The sequence below is a fragment of the Leguminivora glycinivorella genome, chromosome 25 (assembly GCF_023078275.1).
Source record: "Leguminivora glycinivorella isolate SPB_JAAS2020 chromosome 25, LegGlyc_1.1, whole genome shotgun sequence".
Classification (NCBI taxonomy): domain Eukaryota; kingdom Metazoa; phylum Arthropoda; class Insecta; order Lepidoptera; family Tortricidae; genus Leguminivora; species Leguminivora glycinivorella.
The window spans coordinates 8,200,522-8,219,111 of record NC_062995.1 but is presented as its reverse complement, the minus strand read 5'-3'; the positions used below and the strand labels follow the sequence as shown (position 1 = coordinate 8,219,111).

The window sequence follows — 18,590 nt, the reverse complement described above, 5'->3', positions numbered from 1 at the left end:
TTTTTTGTAAGGAAATACAACTCTACGCTTCGCCTACCTGCTTTAGTTGACTGTTGACACACTGAGACAGTGGATTCGCCAGAGTATAAAAGAGTGATTACCATCTCTTGTCAAAGATCTTGTTGAGACGAATCAAACGAACCCAAACACGAAGTGGCTTCAAGACCTGGTCGTGGAATACTCTTGACTACCTTCCAGCTACATCATCAGATCCTGGGTACCATCTCTTGTCAAAGATCTTGTTGAAACGAATCAAACGAGCCCAAACACAGAAGAGTTTCAAGACCTGGTTGTTGAATACTCTTGACTACCTTCCGGCTTCACCATCAGATCCTGGGTACCATCTCTTGTCAAAGATCTTGTTGAGACGAACCAAACGAGCCCAAACACGGAGTGGTTTCAAGACCTGGTTGATGAATTCTCTTGACTACCTTCCAGCTTCATCATCAGATCCTGGGTACCATCTCTTGTCAAAGATCTTGTTGAGACGAACCAAACGAGCCCAAACACGAAATGGTTTCAAGACCTGGTTGATGAGAACTCATGACTACCTTCCGGCTTCATCATCAGATCCTGGGTACCATCACCTCTTGTCAAAGATCTTGTTGAGGCAAATCAAACGAGCCCAAACACGAAATGGTTTCAAGACCTGGTTGATGAGAACTCATGACTACCTTCCGGCTTCATCATCAGATCCTGGGTACCATCACCTCTTGTCAAAGATCTTGTTGAGGCGAATCAAACGAGCCCAAACACGAAATGGTTTCAAGACCTGGTTGATGAGAACTCATGACTACCATCTGACTTCATCATCAGATCCTGAGTACCATCTATTGTCAAAGATTTTGTTGAGACGAGTCAGTAACCTCAAATGATATTCAATAATACTTACTAAAAATTTTAGTCAAGTTAATTAGTTAGTTACCAAAGTCGTCAACCCAAGGATCAAAGTTTTCGGTCGCAGTATACATGCAACAGTACAGCCAAACACGCACACAAGTGCGGTTTTGGACACGGCGGGTGCCGCACACAATGACAAAATAACTTCGCGATCGTCGAGCCGCGTGCGGAGCGGACTAACATACGTCCTGCCTCTACAAGCTCTGCCGCGGTACTGACATCGCAAGCGCGCGTAACCGGTAATAAGGAGGCATTTTTAAAAAATCGTCAAAAATATTAAATTGCAATTAATAGAAAACTTTTGCATAAAATCTGTTTGAGTAAGCGTTGCAGATTATTTTTATATTAAAATTACTTCAAAAACACGTAAGTTTTCGAAGAAATTGACACTTATTCTGAGGTGATTTCTGAAACAAATTGGATTCATCATATCCTCATTTACTCTATTCTAAAGCCTTATAACAAAGAAGTAGTCTCAGATGATTGTAGTACAGGATATACATAATACAAATTTACCACTTGAAGCATTCAAAACTATCCAAATTTTACAAATTAGACGGACTAAGTCAGCACTTTTCGCGGGTTTTCCTAAACATGCACCAGAAAAAAATCATAATTTATTAAGTGAGTTAGTTTTTAAAAATCCAGTCTCACAACATGTAAGTTAAGAAGATGTCCTAATCGAATCCTGAACTTAATAAGTCTTTTAGATGACGGAAAGTGTAGCATTTTGCCGACTAAAACTATCAATTTTACATTATTACGACGTTTTCGTTGAATGCCCTCTTAACACTATTATTGTTTGTCAGGTGGAGAAGTTACCGGAAGAGGTTGTGAAGAGTAAGTGCGTGGCGCTGCTGCAGCGATTCATGGGTGACGCTTCAAGGTCACCGTCCCTGCGCCTACAGGATTCCTAAGGTATCTTCACAGGTTTACGATTACATAATAGTACATTATGATACGAGTGCGGAAAAAAAGAAGTTCGAGTTACGAATTCCTTTTCGCGCTTGTATCGTACGACGTTTTTCAGTACAGATGGCCCTCTGAAATTTCGACCTGACAAAAAATGAACCATTTCTCGCACCAGTGCGTAAAAATTCACCATCTGTACTGAAATAGTACATTACGATACAAGTGCGAAAAAAGGAAGTTCGAAACGAGTGTAACAGAACAAGCGTCTATGACGAGGAAATTGACTCGTTATTACATATAAAACTTACGGCGAATCAACTTTTCCTTGACCAACTTTTTGGTGCATATTTCCTTCGGGATTTCATTGGATATTTTAACAAATAATATCTGTGAAGCTTTATCACATGTTTAGTCACGTCTTCACTCATAAAGTTCACTATTATTTGATGCAAAACAGGTTGGTAAAACATATTTATCAACAAACTACGTTCACATGGACGAAATACTGACACTGACAGTTGTCAACTGAGTAGCGTTCCAATATTATATCTTGATTTCAATTACAGGTCATGAAAGTTGATAATGATTAGTAGTAAACTTTCTGGATGTATTTCTTGTAGCATTTAGAAACAAAAATGATATTTTGTTATGTATTTGATTTACAAAACTGGTTAAAAACATTTGATAAAATAATATTTGCATATTTATATTTACCACAATATAAAATGTTTCATTACGTATTAGGAATCAACAAAAGATATCTCCATCTCACTCTAAAACACGTGCAGTCATGCAGGTGTTACTATTGAGAAGTAAAAACGTTCGTGCTGAGCTGTCTTGGACATTAATGCCTAAGGCGTACGGCTTAGTAAACAAAACAGTTATGATCTTTTTCTTATGCGCGTAATTTAGTGGCTATCCATTGTTCCATGTCTCTAGTCCCCAGTATGTCTCTAGTCTCCAGTATGTCTCATGTATCCATTATGTATCCATTATGTCTCTGATATGTATCCATTACGTCTCTGTTAAGTCTCTGGTATGTCTCTTATAGAGAATCTATAAAAGGGTCGGAGCGAGCCGACGCGCGTCATTCTTAAAATATCTACAAGACTAACAGTGTCTCTGGCTTTCGTGTGTTATACTGGTGAGTGAAGTTGTTCTGCTATTATTTCTCTGTTTGTTTTTACTTGGAAATTATTCTAAGTGATTGTAAACTTTGAAATTGTGTCTCTGTTTGATTGTGCGGGGACAATATCGTCGTACAGTTGAACTTAGACCTGTGGTGGAATTGCTTTACCGTCAGTTGTGGGGTTATTTTAGTGTTCTATTTATAGTGTAGTGTTACATTTAAATTAATGTGTATAGTGAAGTTTTCTGTGCTTTGTTTCATGAGTGCCGTCAAGCAATACAAAGACTGGGTCGATGTATGGCTGGTGCTTGGAGATAAGTCTGTGTTTGGTTTTGTAGGGAGTAATTCTTGCAAAACTAAGCTTAGATTATAGCACGTAAAGGAAACTTCATTCGTTTGTTTAGTTGGTCAGTAAAATTGAATTTAGTAATTTTCTATGGGGTTATTTTGTGAAAGTTATAAGCCAGATCATTGTTTGTGACAGACTGTTGTCCGGCTAAGCGCTTTATACCTTGCGGCTGTTAAACATAAGGCGTTTAGGGGTCTTTTGTTCCAAGTGGGGGCTTGGACGCTTTTTTATACTTACAAAAGCGTATTTTCTCACCGGTCTCAAAGAGTCCAACTGTTAGATGGAAGTGAGGACTTTCACGATTGACGAAAGACATTAGGAGTAATCCTTGCTCACTGAAGTCGGCAGTATTTGAGGCTGGGGTCCTATATATATTTATATTTATTTACTCGGTGCTCTAGTCCATGCTGGCGTTGGTCGCTGGGGATTTCGGTTGTGATCGATCCACATCTAAGTAAAGTTGATCGCAGCTGGGTCTCCCATGTGGCTGGTACTGGTGTGTCCTAGAATACTGGATATATACACGGATAGGGCGATCTACTCTCTGCTACCCTAGCCTGCGGGCAAGAGCAGAGGGGGGGATCAGAACACAAGCCTATAGGTTGCCTATCTCAGCTTCGCTGGCTGAACTGTACAGTTCTAGTAGGGATACACTTGTACATATTCTGAACACAAGATCTATGGTAAGTGAGGGTCTGTGTTTCAGATATGTTAGAGTAGGAAAAACAATAGGAGTAGGGTAGAGTCACACACTATTTCTATGAAAGTAGAGTTCTATTATGATTGGTCTTAAATTATAATTGGTCAACGTGTATTGTGGAGAAATAATTTAACTACTACTATTTATATGGTTTAAATGGACTTTAAATGTGGTGTTTACTATCTTAAAATATGTGGTAAAACTGGTAATTTATAAAATCTCTTATTACTTAATTTATCTGAGTGAAATTAATAATTGTGGTAGCAATTTCTGATCTTTCGGTGTGGCTGCGGGACACTTAGTGTTGCTAACTGGTTTTTCAAGGTAAATTCTATCAAGTTGGTTAGGGAAACAAACTATTCTTTGGAATAAAAAGCATAGGTTTGTTATAGGGCCCAGTGGCATGCGAGCGCCGTCCACTGATGGAAAGTCAAAAGCTTAGAAAAGTTAGTAGACTTAGTTCTTATAAAAGTTAGCAACTGCTCGGTGTTTCGATAAAACATTAGAAAGATCGAGAAGTTATGGTCTATTAGCAGTATTGGGGAAAAGGGGGTTTAGCTAGGGAAAAAGAAACAAAACAAAAAGGGGGTTAGTTCGTAGATAGATAGCCCTTCAGGCTTACTTGCTTAGGATCCTGATAAAGTGGTTTGATCGGGTCAGGGGTCCCATACCGTATCGCAAGCCCTTGCCCAAGCCGGGACCACTAATAAGGCATAGTCGGATGATTACCAAAATATTTTTTAATATTTATTTCATGTATGTTTCACTCACTAACTTTTATTCTAAAATTTCTTCATTACGTCATTAATTTTCTCACATATAACTTTCTAGGCCTAAATCTGATAAAATACTCTTCTATAACACTATATTATTATGCTACAATAACCTTTATTCTTCTTTAAAATATATATAAATAAAATTTTAAATATTAGTCAAAAATACAGCTGATACTCATTAAAGGATCTAAGTTATCGCGGTTCACATCGAAGGGTTCTACTTATTCACGCTAGACGATCACAAGGCCAAATTTACGGGGTATATTTAAAGGGGGTTAGCTATACTGATGGTTAGTCAAGTAAGTAAGTAAATAAGTAAGGTGAGCGGAGGTTTAGTTACAATTGTACGACATTTTTCAGTACAGATGAGCCTCCGAAGTTTCGACCTAGCATATAATGAACCACTTCTCGCACTAGTGCGTAAAAAAAACACCATCTGTACTGAAAAGTAATTATTAGTACTGCATTATGATATTTATAATGCAAGCGTGCTTTTCACCCTACGATATGTCCTTGAACCGATCCCTTCTATTTTCGTTAATAGGGTTATCACTAATAGGGCGTAGCGGATGATTACCAAAATATTTTTTAATATTTATTTCATGTAAGTTTCACTCACTAACTTCTATTCTAAAATTTTCTTCATTACATCATTAATTTTCTCACATATAACCTTCTAGGCCTAAATCTGATAAAATACTCTTCTATAACACTATATTATTATGCTACAATAACCTTTATCCTTCTTTAAAATATAAATAAATAAAAATTTAAATATTAGTCAAAAATACAGCTGATACTCATTAAAGGATCTGGGTTATCGCGGCTCACATCGAAGGGTTCTACTTATTTACGCTAGACGATCACAAGGCTAAATTTACGGGGTATATTTAAAGGGGGGTTAGCTATACTGTCGGTTAGTCAAGTACGTAAGTAAATAAGTAAGGTGAGCGAAGGTTTAGTTACAAGTGGAAATTGCCTTGGGCGAGACTTGAACTCACGGCCTCTGGATCGATACTCCAGCGCTCTGCCAACTGAGCCACCAAGACTTCAACCGAGCCAGCGAAATTTTCCACTACTAAGGTCGACAATGGGGCCTGTAGCGACATCTACCGTATGAGTGTTAAACTTCTTAATATTTGTATAATTAAACCCTATGTTTCGTTAATAAATGTTGTAAATGTGCAGGTCGACATGGCATTCTAACCCGTTCACGCGCGGTTCCTACACGTACGACAACCTGGAGGCGCCTCAGTATCCATTGGCGCGGAAATGGCTTAGCTACCCGCTTCTTGACTCTTCGGGCGAGCCTCGTGTACTGTTCGCAGGTGAGCATTTACTTAATAATAGGTTAATATAAACGGTTAAGCAAAAAGTAAACAAATAAAAACATTATAAAACTATCGATATCGAAACATTATAATCGGCGGTCGGGGTGGTGTAGCGGTTTATCACGTCAGCCGCGTTAGCTGGAGACCCGGGTTCGATTTCCGGCTTCGCCACCAGTGGACTTGATCGCTTTTTCTTTAGTGTGTGGTGTCTATTTCAGTTTATTATAAAACTACTTTAAAAAAAACCGGCCAAGAGCGTGTTGGGCCACGCTCGGTGTAGGGTTCCGTAGTTTCCCTTATTTTTCTCAAAAACTACTCAACCTTTCAAGTTCAAAACAAAATCTCCTAGAAAGTCTTTATAAAGTTCTCCTTTTGCGATTTTTTTCATATTTTTTAAACATAGGTATTGTTCAAAAGTTAGAGGTGTGCAATGAACTAATATATAAGTATATTACACGTGAATAGTTCATAGCATTAAGGTCTTCTTATAGGTATATTTATACAAATATGATTTGTTTTGTATAGTTTGTAGCTGCGCTCTCTCGGAAGGGTCTCCATGGAAGACCAGCGTCAGGGTCCTCCAGGGTCCCTTGGCATGAAGCTGAGTGGAGACCTTTTCAGTTACACTTTAATACAATAATAATATTTTCCCCTCACTAGCTACGAAACACGTGTTTTAACCTTTAATGCCGGCGGGTAAAAACGCATTTTATCCACTAGTGGGTAAAGTAATTTGACCTTTAAAAAAGTTTGAAGTTTAAATTAAGCGTTTTTGAATAAAGTTCTTCTATTCTATTCTAATAGAATAGGGTGACGCCATCTGTCATCACCTTTGAGTGTGCCTCCTCATTAACTACAATATTATTAATAAATTATTTTATATAAATATAATAATAAATTATTTATTTGCAATTATTTTCCAGGCGAGGCCACGAACTCGCGGCACTTCAGTACCGTGCACGGAGCAAGCGAGACAGGCCGCCGGGAGGCCCAGAGACTCCTACTTAACGTCCGTGGCGAAGACAACTTCAATGTCAAAGACTACTAACTTTTACATATCCACCGAAATAGGCTACTTGCCTCCTAGTCAAATATATCAGCTTCTTTTTAAGAACTGTCACAACGAATTTGAACGACTTGCTAAATATGGAATTTATATGGAATTGAGTGACGTCACGGCACAGATTAATAATAAGCAAATACTATGTAAACTCTACGAGTTAATACGTGCAGCTTAGTGCCAAAATTGGCACTAAGCTATACTAGCGCCCCTAGCGGCATGAGTTGATCAAAATAGTTTCCGTTCATACAGTATAAAATTTAAAAAAGTCACACATTCTTATTTTTTTGTTTTATTCCGTCTAAAAATGTTAAAGTAGATCAAGTAATCGCATTTTCTATTTTAATTTACTAAAATAAAAGGCTGACAAACTACTTTGAACAACTCGTACCGCTAGATGGCGCTAGTAAAATTGTTGCCCCTCCATTGTATGGGAAACGTCAGAAGCTGCACGTATTAACTCTAGAGTTTATATAGTATTTGTAATAAGTTACTAACGTAAGTCACGGTCAACTCAGTTACTTTATATATTTCTACCTGACTTATTAAATAGAAATTGGATTTAAAAATAACTTCTGTCCATGTTTTTCTTATAATTATCTGATGCTTTATTTCGTGCATGGTATAAAATATTTTATTTTAACTATAGTCAAGTTCCCTATTAAATAAATTAAATAAATATAAAAATATTAAAAATATATTGGGGACACCTTACACAGATCAACTTAGCCCCAAACTGAGCAAAGCTTGTACTGTGGGTGCTAACGCCGTGGCTTGCGTGGGCGACGGTCGCGCGATGGTGGCGCGACGGCGATGCGACGTATACGAAATCAAACCTTATCGATATGGAAGTAGACGATGAGATGAGACGCGACGGCGACAGTCGCGCGACCGTCGCCCACGCAAGACACGGCGTAAGCTGCTAAGCGACTATATACATACTTAAATAGCAGTGGCGGAGCGTCGATACAACTCGATTCCCAACGGGTTCCCTAAAATTCTCTAGTATCTGTAGAAGTCCATACAAAACAGATGCCAAAAACCCCTCCGGCTTTACCAACGAAAATTTTCACGCCCCGCCACTGCTAAATAGATAAATACATACTTATATACATAGAAAACATCCATGACTCAGGAACAAATATTCGAACCCAGAACCGCGGCTTAGCAGGCAGGGTTACCGACTGAGCCCGGTCGTCATTATTGATTAAATAAATAAATAATAGTAAATAAATCAGTAATTTTTATTTTAGGCAAAGCCTTTTCTTTCAACCCCTTATTTGGCAATTGTGGCACTGAAACTTAAGTAATTGCATGTGCTCTGCCTACTCCTTTATGTACAGGCGTGATTGTATGTATGTGACACAAATTTTACCGATTAAGTTGTATTAAAGAAAATGAATAGCACCTCCAGAACCAACAATTATATTACCTTCATTTCCAGTTATTAAAATTAAACGATTAAAAAGCACTGTAAAAATGGTTGTAAATAATTATCTGATAACTAGGTACCTACTTTATTTTAAAAGTCTGTCAAGTGCGAACCAGGCTCGCTCACCGAGGGTTCCGAACCAACATACACCGTGTGTTTATTGAATCCCGTTAACTTTAAAGGAAGATTCTTTAGTTAAAATACAATCAATTTATCTAAGAAACTATACCCCAATTGCTAATTGGAGTCCAAAAAAACTACGACAGATACGTCAATGTCACAGCTGTCAATGTCACTTATGTCACTGTCAAAATACTTTTCAGGTTTCGCCAACCTTCTACAATCTTTATTTGGCACGTAAAAAATCCAAGAATACTTGATGATAAAATTGTGAAGAAAATTCGTTTTAGTTATTTTGTTTTAAGTAATTCTCATACGTCAAATTAGTTCCACCGGTCGCCACTAATGATAAATGTTGGTAATTCGCATTATATTACGTGTATATGTGACAATCAACATCACCTCCATTCACGTTGCTAATAAAACTTAAACCAGACAAATGTAAGGTGACGGACCCAATCATGGACAGTTTAAGAAAAAAATTGGCCTGTTTTTGATATTTCACTGATAAATGTAAAAATTCTACCGCCAAGCGTGTTAAATTTTGAATGTCTTATCCTTCTTCTACATTTCAAGCGTATTGCAGAATAGATACTCCTATTGGTTTCTTCATAGTTGACAAATGAAAACTAGGTGTTTTTTCTCCAATTATGGACGGCAGTTCTCCAGTAATGGATCCCCCATTATGGACAGTGAAATAAGTTTAAAATTTTACTTTTAAAGCCAACTGATACGCAATGAGTCAATTTTATACACCATAAATACAATTAGTTTGGGTTATTTTAACATAGGATTGTTTCTTGTAAATTTTGGTTTTGTAAATTGTTCCTTGTCCATCATTGGAGGTACGCAGTTTTTCGGGTCCAGTAATGGACACTCGCAAAATAACGTCATTTCTTTATATCTTTGGAGCAACAAACTAGAACGTTTTATACCTTATCTCATGCTTAATACATTAAGTAAAACGCATTCAAGATTACACCGTGCGTTATTTTTTTATTATTTTACACATGAACTCATCTCTCTTAGCAACATTACTAAGAATTCGTCTTGATATTTTTTTCAGTAAACTGGTGAATTTTATCTTGTCTCCAAATCCTTCAGAAATAACCGAATTAATTGAAACTTCAAAATGAAACAGCTCTACAACTCTAGTTTATGGTACATAGCCGTCAGTTTTTAGAAACTTATTTTAAATACTTATTTTTAAGGATTTGTGTTTTTTTGTCCATAATGGCATCACCGTCCATTATGGGGTATTTTACCTTATGCACTAAAGCTGCCCTATCTCAGTCAGGTGCAATTTTCGCCAATGTTTATTAAACTAGTCATGGGTTGTTACCCATTACCAATATTAGAATGTTATTGCTGAAGGGTAGCACCTGAACTGGCTCTCAAAATGGCGCGTGGCGAAGTCAGGGGCTCACGAAAGGTATTTCCTTAGCGTATTGAACGAGTGCCCAATGTATCTCTGAGACTCCTCAGGAGATTTGGAACCATAAATTGAAAAAATCATTTATCATTACTCAAACTTACTCACTCACATACTCTCTTTAAGGTAAAACAATAGATCATTACATGTGCCATTTTCTATCAAAAAGGTTCATAAGTGTCGGTTGTCAATAAAGCGCTACTTGCATATTAACGTCTGTCTATCATATATCAGAGATGTAGTCTGTATATCTGTGTATCATACATAATAATAAATTCAAATACAGTTTGACAGACCATGGTGTCATGGCCGCTTCCAAAACAATGGCGGCCGTGGCAACCATAAAGCCCACTATACACTATTTCGCTGATTAGTTGATTGTAAAATATATGCATAAAAAATTGGTCACAATATCTATATCATCAATAGTTTTTCTATACCGCAAAATATAGCACCAAATGTTATTGATACCTGAAGTGATACAAGCGCAATACCAACTTTACAACTAAAAATCACGGAAAAAAAGAAAAAAAATCGAGCGTCCTAGTATTTATGTAAATAATAAAAGACTATTAAATATATAAATCAAAGGATTGAAATAAATAATAAATAATTTATCTTGGCGTGTGTTTTTATAAAAAAGGATTATACTATTTTACAAACATTTTATTGCAGTGGCAACATCGTAGTAGTTTTTTTGGACTCTAATTAGCAATTGGGGTATAGCGGATCTGACCTCAGAGCATAAAATGAAGAGTTGTTAAGTTGAAACTCCATACATCAGTAAATCTTATACTTTTAAACGAGCAATTCTTGTATATTTATTTATTTATTTATTTATATATACCGACGATCTCGGAAACCGCTCTAACGATTTCGCTGAAATTTGTTATGTGGGGGTTTTCGGGGGTAAAAAATCGATCTAGCGTAGCCTTAGATCCCGGAAAACGCGAATTTTCGAGTTTTCATGAGTTTTTCTTTCGCGTTAGTAAACGTAAAATATGGTCGTTAATTTCGCCGCGCGCGCATCGATTCCGCTTAGCTCAGTCGTACGAGGTCGGTCTAATGTACGCAGATAGATCGTAGGTGTCAGGGTTTCGAATCCCGGCCAGAAATTAAGTTTTTGTTTTTTGTCTTTTTTTTGTTTTTGTATTTATAAGAGTTTTTTTTTTATCTAAAGGCGTGATATATTAAAATAGAACCGAGCGAAGCTCGGTCGCCCAGATATTGCAAGTTATTTGTAGTGACAACTAGCGTCAATCACGCATCAATTAGATTTTTAGTTCGACGCGACATCTATTGACTAGTAGCAATACATCAGTTATTCGTAGTGACATCTAGCGTCATTCACGTGTCCATCACGCGTCAACTAGCGTAAATTATTACTACTACTTGTCAATAGATGTCGCGACGAACAAAAAGTCTAATGCTCAACAATTTTTTAGCTAATATTACAATAGTATCAATTAGTAGGTACTCTGTTTTCAATTCCTTCTGCTTGTAAATATAAGTTGTAAACTGTTTTAATATTACATCTTTGGCAGACGCAACAACTGTTGGCACCTAGTTTGGAGTACTGATAATTTACGCTATTTAACGCGTGGATGACGCTAGATGTCACTACAAATAACTTGCATTTACTCATGTATGGAGTTACAACTCTTCCCTTACTTATTCCTCTACGGTGTGGGTTCAAGAACTTGCGACAGTGGCGCACTCTACGAGCTTAAAACAAAAGGCGAAAGTATGGGCACTTTATGTCAGAGTCATAAAAGTTAAATTTGAACAACGAATATTATTCTGTATTCGAATTTAAACCTTGTCACTTTGACAAGTGTCCTTGTCGAATACTAGTGCACTGTCGAGCACTAGTACCTTTAGCTTATCATAATCGATTTGTTTTAGTGGCATGTGCTCTTGTGATTAAAGCTCAGAACAAGAAGGAAACGGTAAGAATACATAACATAGTAAATAAATACGGTTTTGAATTCACATAATATTACAGTCGACTACAAAGAGATGTATGCATTTTTTCACGTTATTACAATGCAACAAGGTGAAAAAGTGTATACATCTCTTTGTAGTCGACCGTACATTAACTCTTTATTATTACAAGCTTTTATTTCGACTTGCCTTGTTAGTATGTATGTGTGTCAAAAGACGTTAGTATGTATCTGTGTCAAAAGGTAGAAGCTAAATTTGACCCACTTCCCGGTTTCCGATTGAGCTGAAATTTTGAACACATATGTAAATCACGTGACAATGCAATATTGTGGTATCATGGAGCTGTTCTGATGATGGAGCAGAAAGGTGGTCATAGAAACTCTGTTATGAAACGTCGTATCCCCATCGAGTAAGGGGTTTTAGAAACGTCTCGGAGAGCAGTAGATGCCTGTTGAAAGAAAGGATAGACTATACAGTCGGTGATAAAAGCTTGTGCCAAAAATGAAATTTTAGCAATTGTACTGTGCTTGTATCATAATGTACTATTGTGTTTGTTAAGTCAGACAACTGCTACAACAACAATGAACATCGAAGCTCGGTTTCTTGATTACCGGAAAAATAAAACTGCTAAGGACGCCGATATTATTATTAAAATGTCGACGGATTTCATCAAAGGTGACTTATTGTGTTTATTTAATTCACTTTGTCTTAAATACAATGCATACTTTACCCCGTTTATTCATAAAAAAGTTAATTCTGAATTGATTAAGTAAAAAGTGTTTTATCTCTTTCTCACAAAAATTCAACATGACAGAAAGGGACAAAACATTTTTTATGACGACCGGTCTGGCCTAGCGGGTAGTGACCGTGCCTGCTACGCCGCGGTCCCGGGTTCGAATCCCGGTAAGGGCATTAATTTGTGTGCTGAGCACAGATATTTGTTCCTGAGTCATGGATGTTTTCTATCTATATAAGTATTTGTATATTATATATATCGTTGTCTGAGTACCTGCAACACAAGCCTTCTTGGGCTTACCGTGGGACTCAGTCAATCTGTGTAAGAATGTCCCACCCATAATATTTATTTATTATTTTTTAACCAATCAGTTCAGTAACTCTTTCACTTACTCTTGATTACAACAAATATCAAAGAATTTTTAAAACAGATATCAAAATTGCATTTTATCCACAAGAGTGTAAACCCCCGAAAACCTAACAATGACACCCATGACGACTAAGATTTATAACAATATACCATTAAGCATTAGAAAAAGCACCAGCAAAAATGTATTTAAATCAAAATTAAAAAAGTTTATGTTGAAACAATTTGAAACTGATAGCAACTTTAGTAAATAAAATTACGTAATTAAAATAAAATAAAATAATTAAGTAATTAGTATTAAGTAACTAACTATGTTTGTAACTTGTACATGCTTGTACTAACACTTTAGCACCTAAGGTTAAGAAACAACAGTAAATGTGATGAAAGGGAGCCTATTCCTGCCAACAAACTGTTCTACAGTTTGGCGGAAAGTTTTATGTAAACTGTTCACTTTTATTGAATAAATAATTTAATTTTTTTTTTTTTTTACTTTTATCACAAAGTGTATGGCCGCCATTTTAGATTCCAAATTGGTCATAAGCCTCATTTTGTAAGGAATTTTCAACTTTGAAAGAGCATCTATCTAATTAGAGTTACTATACCATACCACGACCATAGAGGAATAAGTAAGGAAAGATTTGTAACTCAAAACATCAATAAATGCGAGTGATTTGTAGTGACATCTAGCGTCAATCATTCGTTATATAGCGTAAATTATCAGCAAACAAGTAATACTACTACTTGTCAATGTCAAAAGATGTCGCGACGAACGAAAAGTATCAACAAAAAGTGCTCAAAAATTTTTAGCTAATGTCACAGAATACATATTAGTACAAGTGTTACAAATCAATAGTATTAATCAGTAATCTGTTTTCAATGCCTTTATTCTGCTTGTAATATAAGTTGTAAACTGTTTTAATATTAAATTTTTGGCAGACGCGACACTGTTGAAACCAAGTGTCAAGTGGTATTGATAACTTACGCTATTTGTCGCGTGATTGACGCTAGATGTCACTACAAATATCTTGCATTTACTGATGTATGGAGTTACAACTCTTTCCCTACATATTCCTCTATGTCAGACATACCAAAGTTACTTATTTCTGTGTATTTACACATTTACAGACATGGAGCAGAAAATGTACATGATAAGACGCACAGAGCGCCACTACCAGAGTTCATCCGACTACGTAACTGGCTCATTGTATGACGACATACTGCGGCGCTTCAAGCACATGTGCGATATGTACAAGCAATATGCGAGCGTGAATCGATACGTGCTTGGAAAGGACCTTAATGATTCGGCACCGAATTGGGACGTCGTCGTTGTTTATCAGGTTATGTGTGAGTAGCCTCCCTAATGACACATACTTTTTTCTCTCCACATCTTGATTCTTCGAAAACGGATAGCAAAATTGCTTTTTATCTACAAAGTAATTTCATACAAATTTTAACTTGATATTTTAAGCTATGCATTGAGGAATAAATAAGGAAACAGTTGTAATCCATACATCAGTAAATGCGAGCTACTACACTAGGTGCCAAAAGTGCTGCGTCTGCCAAAAATGTAATATTAAAACAGTTTACAACTTATGTTACAAGCAGAAGGAATTGAAAACAGAGTACTGATGAATACTATTGTATTACTAAAAATTGTTGAGCATTAGACTTTTTGTTCGTCGCGACATCTATTGACAAGTAGCAGTATTAATAATTATTTTTACGCTAGTTGACGCGATGTTGACGCTAGACGTCACTACATTGCTCCGCAGTCCACAGTTTGGCGAAACACTAATTTACGGTACCCCCAATAAATTGTAAATTTTGATTAAAACAATAAAATTTTTTGATTAAACACATGCAGTCCCTAAGATTTGCGTTGGTTTTTGACAGTGAGCGACTACAACGAGATCCTGATGCTAATGGAGCTTCTCAAACTCGAGCAGAGGGCGTGGTCGGAGAGCATGGAGAACGACGAAGCCAGGAAACTCATTGAGAAGCAGCTGAACAAGTTTGGCACCATACCCAAAGGGGCGAAAGCCGAACGTAAAATACTTTTTTTAATTACTAATAGGCTTACTCTTGGCCACAGACTAGCCAAAGCATAGAGGAATAAGTAAGGAAAGAGTTGTAACTCATACATCAGTAAATGTAAGTTATTTGTAGTGACATCTAGCGTCAATCACGCGTCAAATAGCGTATATTATCAGTACTACTACTCGGTACTAGGTGTCAACAGTGTCGCGTCTGCCAAAAATGTAATATTAAAACTGTTCACAACTACATATTACAAGCAGATGGAATTGAAAACAGAGTACTGATTAATACTATTGTAATATTAGCTAAAAATTTTTGAGCATTTGACTTGTTGCTCGTCGCGACATCTATTGACAAGTAGCAGTACTAATCATTTACGCTAGTTTACGCGTGATTGACGCTAGATGTCACTACAAATAACTTGCATTTACTAATGTATGGAGTTACAACTCTTCCCTTACTCGTTCCTCTATGGTAATATTTGTATTTAATTTGTAATGTGTGTCTGCAGCGCTCGTGGAGGATGCGATTGGAGGCAACACCAGGAAGCCAGACAACCGAAGGAAATGGGCCAGCGGAGACGGTGTGGACTATCCCCAGAAATGGTCCGGAGAACTAGACGGTGTTGGATTCGATGATCGCTAAAATTTATGACTTGTACCATAGATTAAATATAAGAAGATCGTACCATCCCATACATTAAAATGCGACCGCCTAAGAACGCGCATACACTACACCACACATAGATGTCTTGTAGCTTTCGATTATACAAGTAAACCGGGTAGGAAGAGCACATGAAACTACTTAAGATTCAGTGCCACTGCAATTGATTAGTGACATAAATATAATAATTAATGACATATTACAATGTAACTTACCGATGATCTAAATATAGGAAGGAGGACTTCCGGTTGGGACGCCATCTTAGCGGTTTCGTGTCGTGAATAATTTATTTTTCTTTTACTCATTAATGTTGTTTAAAGTGTAATATTGATAGCTTATTATGCAGTAAACTAATGGTGTAGTGAGAAGCTGATGAAGAATTGTTCTCGAAACGCGTTTAGCCTCTTTTTTGTCGTAAACGGCCGGTAGTCCACGTGCTCTTGTAAAATCTAGCTATCAATTTACAAGTGCTAAGTCACCGTACAATGTCGTACTTACTGTACAAAAATTACTAATATTAGCTCATATCACCTTGACACTGGCGAAATAGTCCCAATGGACTGAAGCCATTTAATTTTAAAAACTGAACTGATATAGGAAGGAAGTCACAAGTGTCACTTGGTTCGTGCCAGAAAAATATCTAGGTATATTTATGACGACCGATTTTTGAATTTCGTACACACGAATTCGTCGTTCGAAAATCTCTGGAAAACGACGAAATGCTAAATTTTAAACTTCTGATTAGCAGAAACGTCTGCAATCGATGCCACTAGGCTTAGAATAAATTTAAAAGTGGAAAATGTCTGCCTTGGGTGAGACTTGAACTCACGGCCTCTGGCTTTTTCGCTGGCTTGGTTGAAGTCTTGGTGGCTCAGTTGGCAGAGCGCTGGAGTATCGATCCAGAGGCCGTGAGTTCAAGTCTCACCCAAGGCAGACATTTTCCACTTTTAAATTTATTCTAAGCCTAGTGACGAAATGCTATTTTTGAAAAAGACGAAATTAATCTAGTGGTAATGACCACTCGTTTTCGATTCTGTTAGTAGAATTTAAATCGATAAGTGGAGATATTATTGAACGAAAATCACGAAATCGAACGGTCAAAATCGGCGTTGTAACTCCATACATCAGTAAATGCAAGTTATTTGTAGTGACATCTAGCGTCATCCACGCGTCAATCACGCTTCAACTAGCGTAAATTATCAGTACTGCTACTTGTCAATAGATGTCGCGACGACCAAAAAATATAATGCTCAACAATTTTCAGTTAATATTACAATAGTATTAATCAGTACTCTGTTTTCAATTCCTTTTGCTTGTAATATGTATAAGTTGTAAACTGTTTTAATATTACATTTTTGGCAGACGCGACACTGTTGACACCTAGTGTCAAGTAGTGGTATAGATAATTTACGTTAATTGCCTCGTGAATGACGCTACATGTCACTTCAAATAACTTGCGTTTATTGATGTATTGAGTTACAACTCTTCCCTTACTTATTCCTCTATGTTGTTGGTGAGAGCGATGGCTCCGGCAAAGCCACATGTAGTAGGTTCGAGTCCTGCCGGAGGTGTGAATTTTTCCTTTAATTTAAAAATATGTAGCTTCAGATGTGACATGAGTACTGGCTCTACTTGTACTATTATATATTCTGTGCTCTAGCATACATCGCCTGAATAAGCCGCACATACTTCTCTGGCAATCCTTTCTCTCTCACACTCCACCACAAAACCTTATTGTACCTATAGGTATGTTAATATTAAAACTAAACTTTCGAATAAGTAATTATTGTTTATATTTTAATTTTAAGTACCTGTTAATCTTACACCCGATTGAACGCGAAACCCGCAAAATTTAAGAAATGCATCCTTAAAGCTAGACGAGAGTTATATGTGACTATTGTCAAGAGACTCTTATGGGAATAAATAATCTTTAAACCATTACATTTCAGTATAGTATGGAGAAAATAGTTCTAATGAAACTCCGCAACATGGCGCGTAGTCATATATTTCCGGTCTGGATTTACAAATGGCGCCATATGTAAAGCCAGCCATGGTGGGTTAGCCAAAATGGGTCAGTAATGGGTTACTAGTAAAATCCATAGACCACAGGCCACCGTGTGTCGTAGTAAAAATCCGAAAACACTGCAGAAAAGTTATTACAAACGCGGTCAGGAATAATACACAGACTCTAGAAGTCAACGTAGCAGTGGATGGGGTTACCATTATCAATAATGGGTTACTAGTAAGTAGTAACAGTTAATAATGGGTCAGTAATGGGTTACTAGTAAAATCTATAGGCCACAGTCACAGACCTGAGGCCACTGTGTGTCGTAGTAAAAATAGTAAAAATCCGAAAACACTGCAGAAATTTTATTAGAAATGCGGTTAGGAATACACAGACTTTAGAAGTCAACGGAGAGGTTACCAGTAGGTAATGGGTTACCAGTAACGGGTTACCAATAATAGTCAATGTCCCAACCGTAGGCGATAGGCCACCAGTTAGTCGTAGTCTTAATAGTCCCCGGGTGATCTTTGTTCAAAGTGTCTACCTCCCACTGCCGTATTTTCTTCTCCTGAATAACCTTCTTTCTTCTCTCCTTCACTCTGGCTTCTCTCATCGCATTCAACTCTTTAGTGTATTATATAAACAGTTTACAACTTATATTACAAGCAGAAGGAATTGAAAACAGAGTACTGATTAAT

General features: G+C 37.0%; 2 protein-coding genes and 1 non-coding gene across 3 annotated transcripts in view; all 3 read left to right on the top strand.

Annotated features, from left to right (window-relative positions):
• Positions 1–7,266, top strand: part of LOC125239525 (spermine oxidase-like) — a 47,607-nt gene extending 40,341 nt beyond the window's left edge. Inside the window, 4 exon segments of the mRNA XM_048147140.1 lie at positions 1,710–1,781; positions 1,784–1,818; positions 5,955–6,094; positions 7,021–7,266. Coding sequence (XP_048003097.1) covers positions 1,710–1,781; positions 1,784–1,818; positions 5,955–6,094; positions 7,021–7,145 — 372 coding nt within the window. The 3' untranslated portion in view covers positions 7,146–7,266.
• A 4,777-nt stretch (positions 7,267–12,043) lies between these two features.
• Positions 12,044–15,942, top strand: LOC125239063. The gene is made up of 5 exons (XM_048146524.1): positions 12,044–12,090; positions 12,649–12,760; positions 14,313–14,531; positions 15,081–15,233; positions 15,736–15,942. Exons 2-5 carry the CDS (start codon positions 12,667–12,669, stop codon positions 15,867–15,869), a joined length of 600 nt encoding a protein of 199 aa, XP_048002481.1. The 5' UTR covers positions 12,044–12,090; positions 12,649–12,666; the 3' UTR covers positions 15,870–15,942.
• Positions 15,943–16,747: 805 nt separating this feature from the next.
• On the top strand, positions 16,748–16,820 carry Trnad-auc. Its single transcript has one exon. It is a non-coding gene; the product is annotated as a tRNA-Asp (tRNA).
• Positions 16,821–18,590: the final 1,770 nt, after the last annotated feature.

Excerpts from the sequence above, each read along its gene's own strand:
- LOC125239063 (XM_048146524.1), top strand. The coding sequence starts at position 12,667 with ATGAACATCGAAGCTCGGTTTCTTGATTACCGGAAAAATAAAACTGCT. Across the intron at positions 14,532-15,080 it reads CGTTGTTTATCAGGTTATGT|TGAGCGACTACAACGAGATC; the intron begins GTGAGTAGCCTC and ends GGTTTTTGACAG. Across the intron at positions 15,234-15,735 it reads CAAAGGGGCGAAAGCCGAAC|CGCTCGTGGAGGATGCGATT; the intron begins GTAAAATACTTT and ends GTGTGTCTGCAG.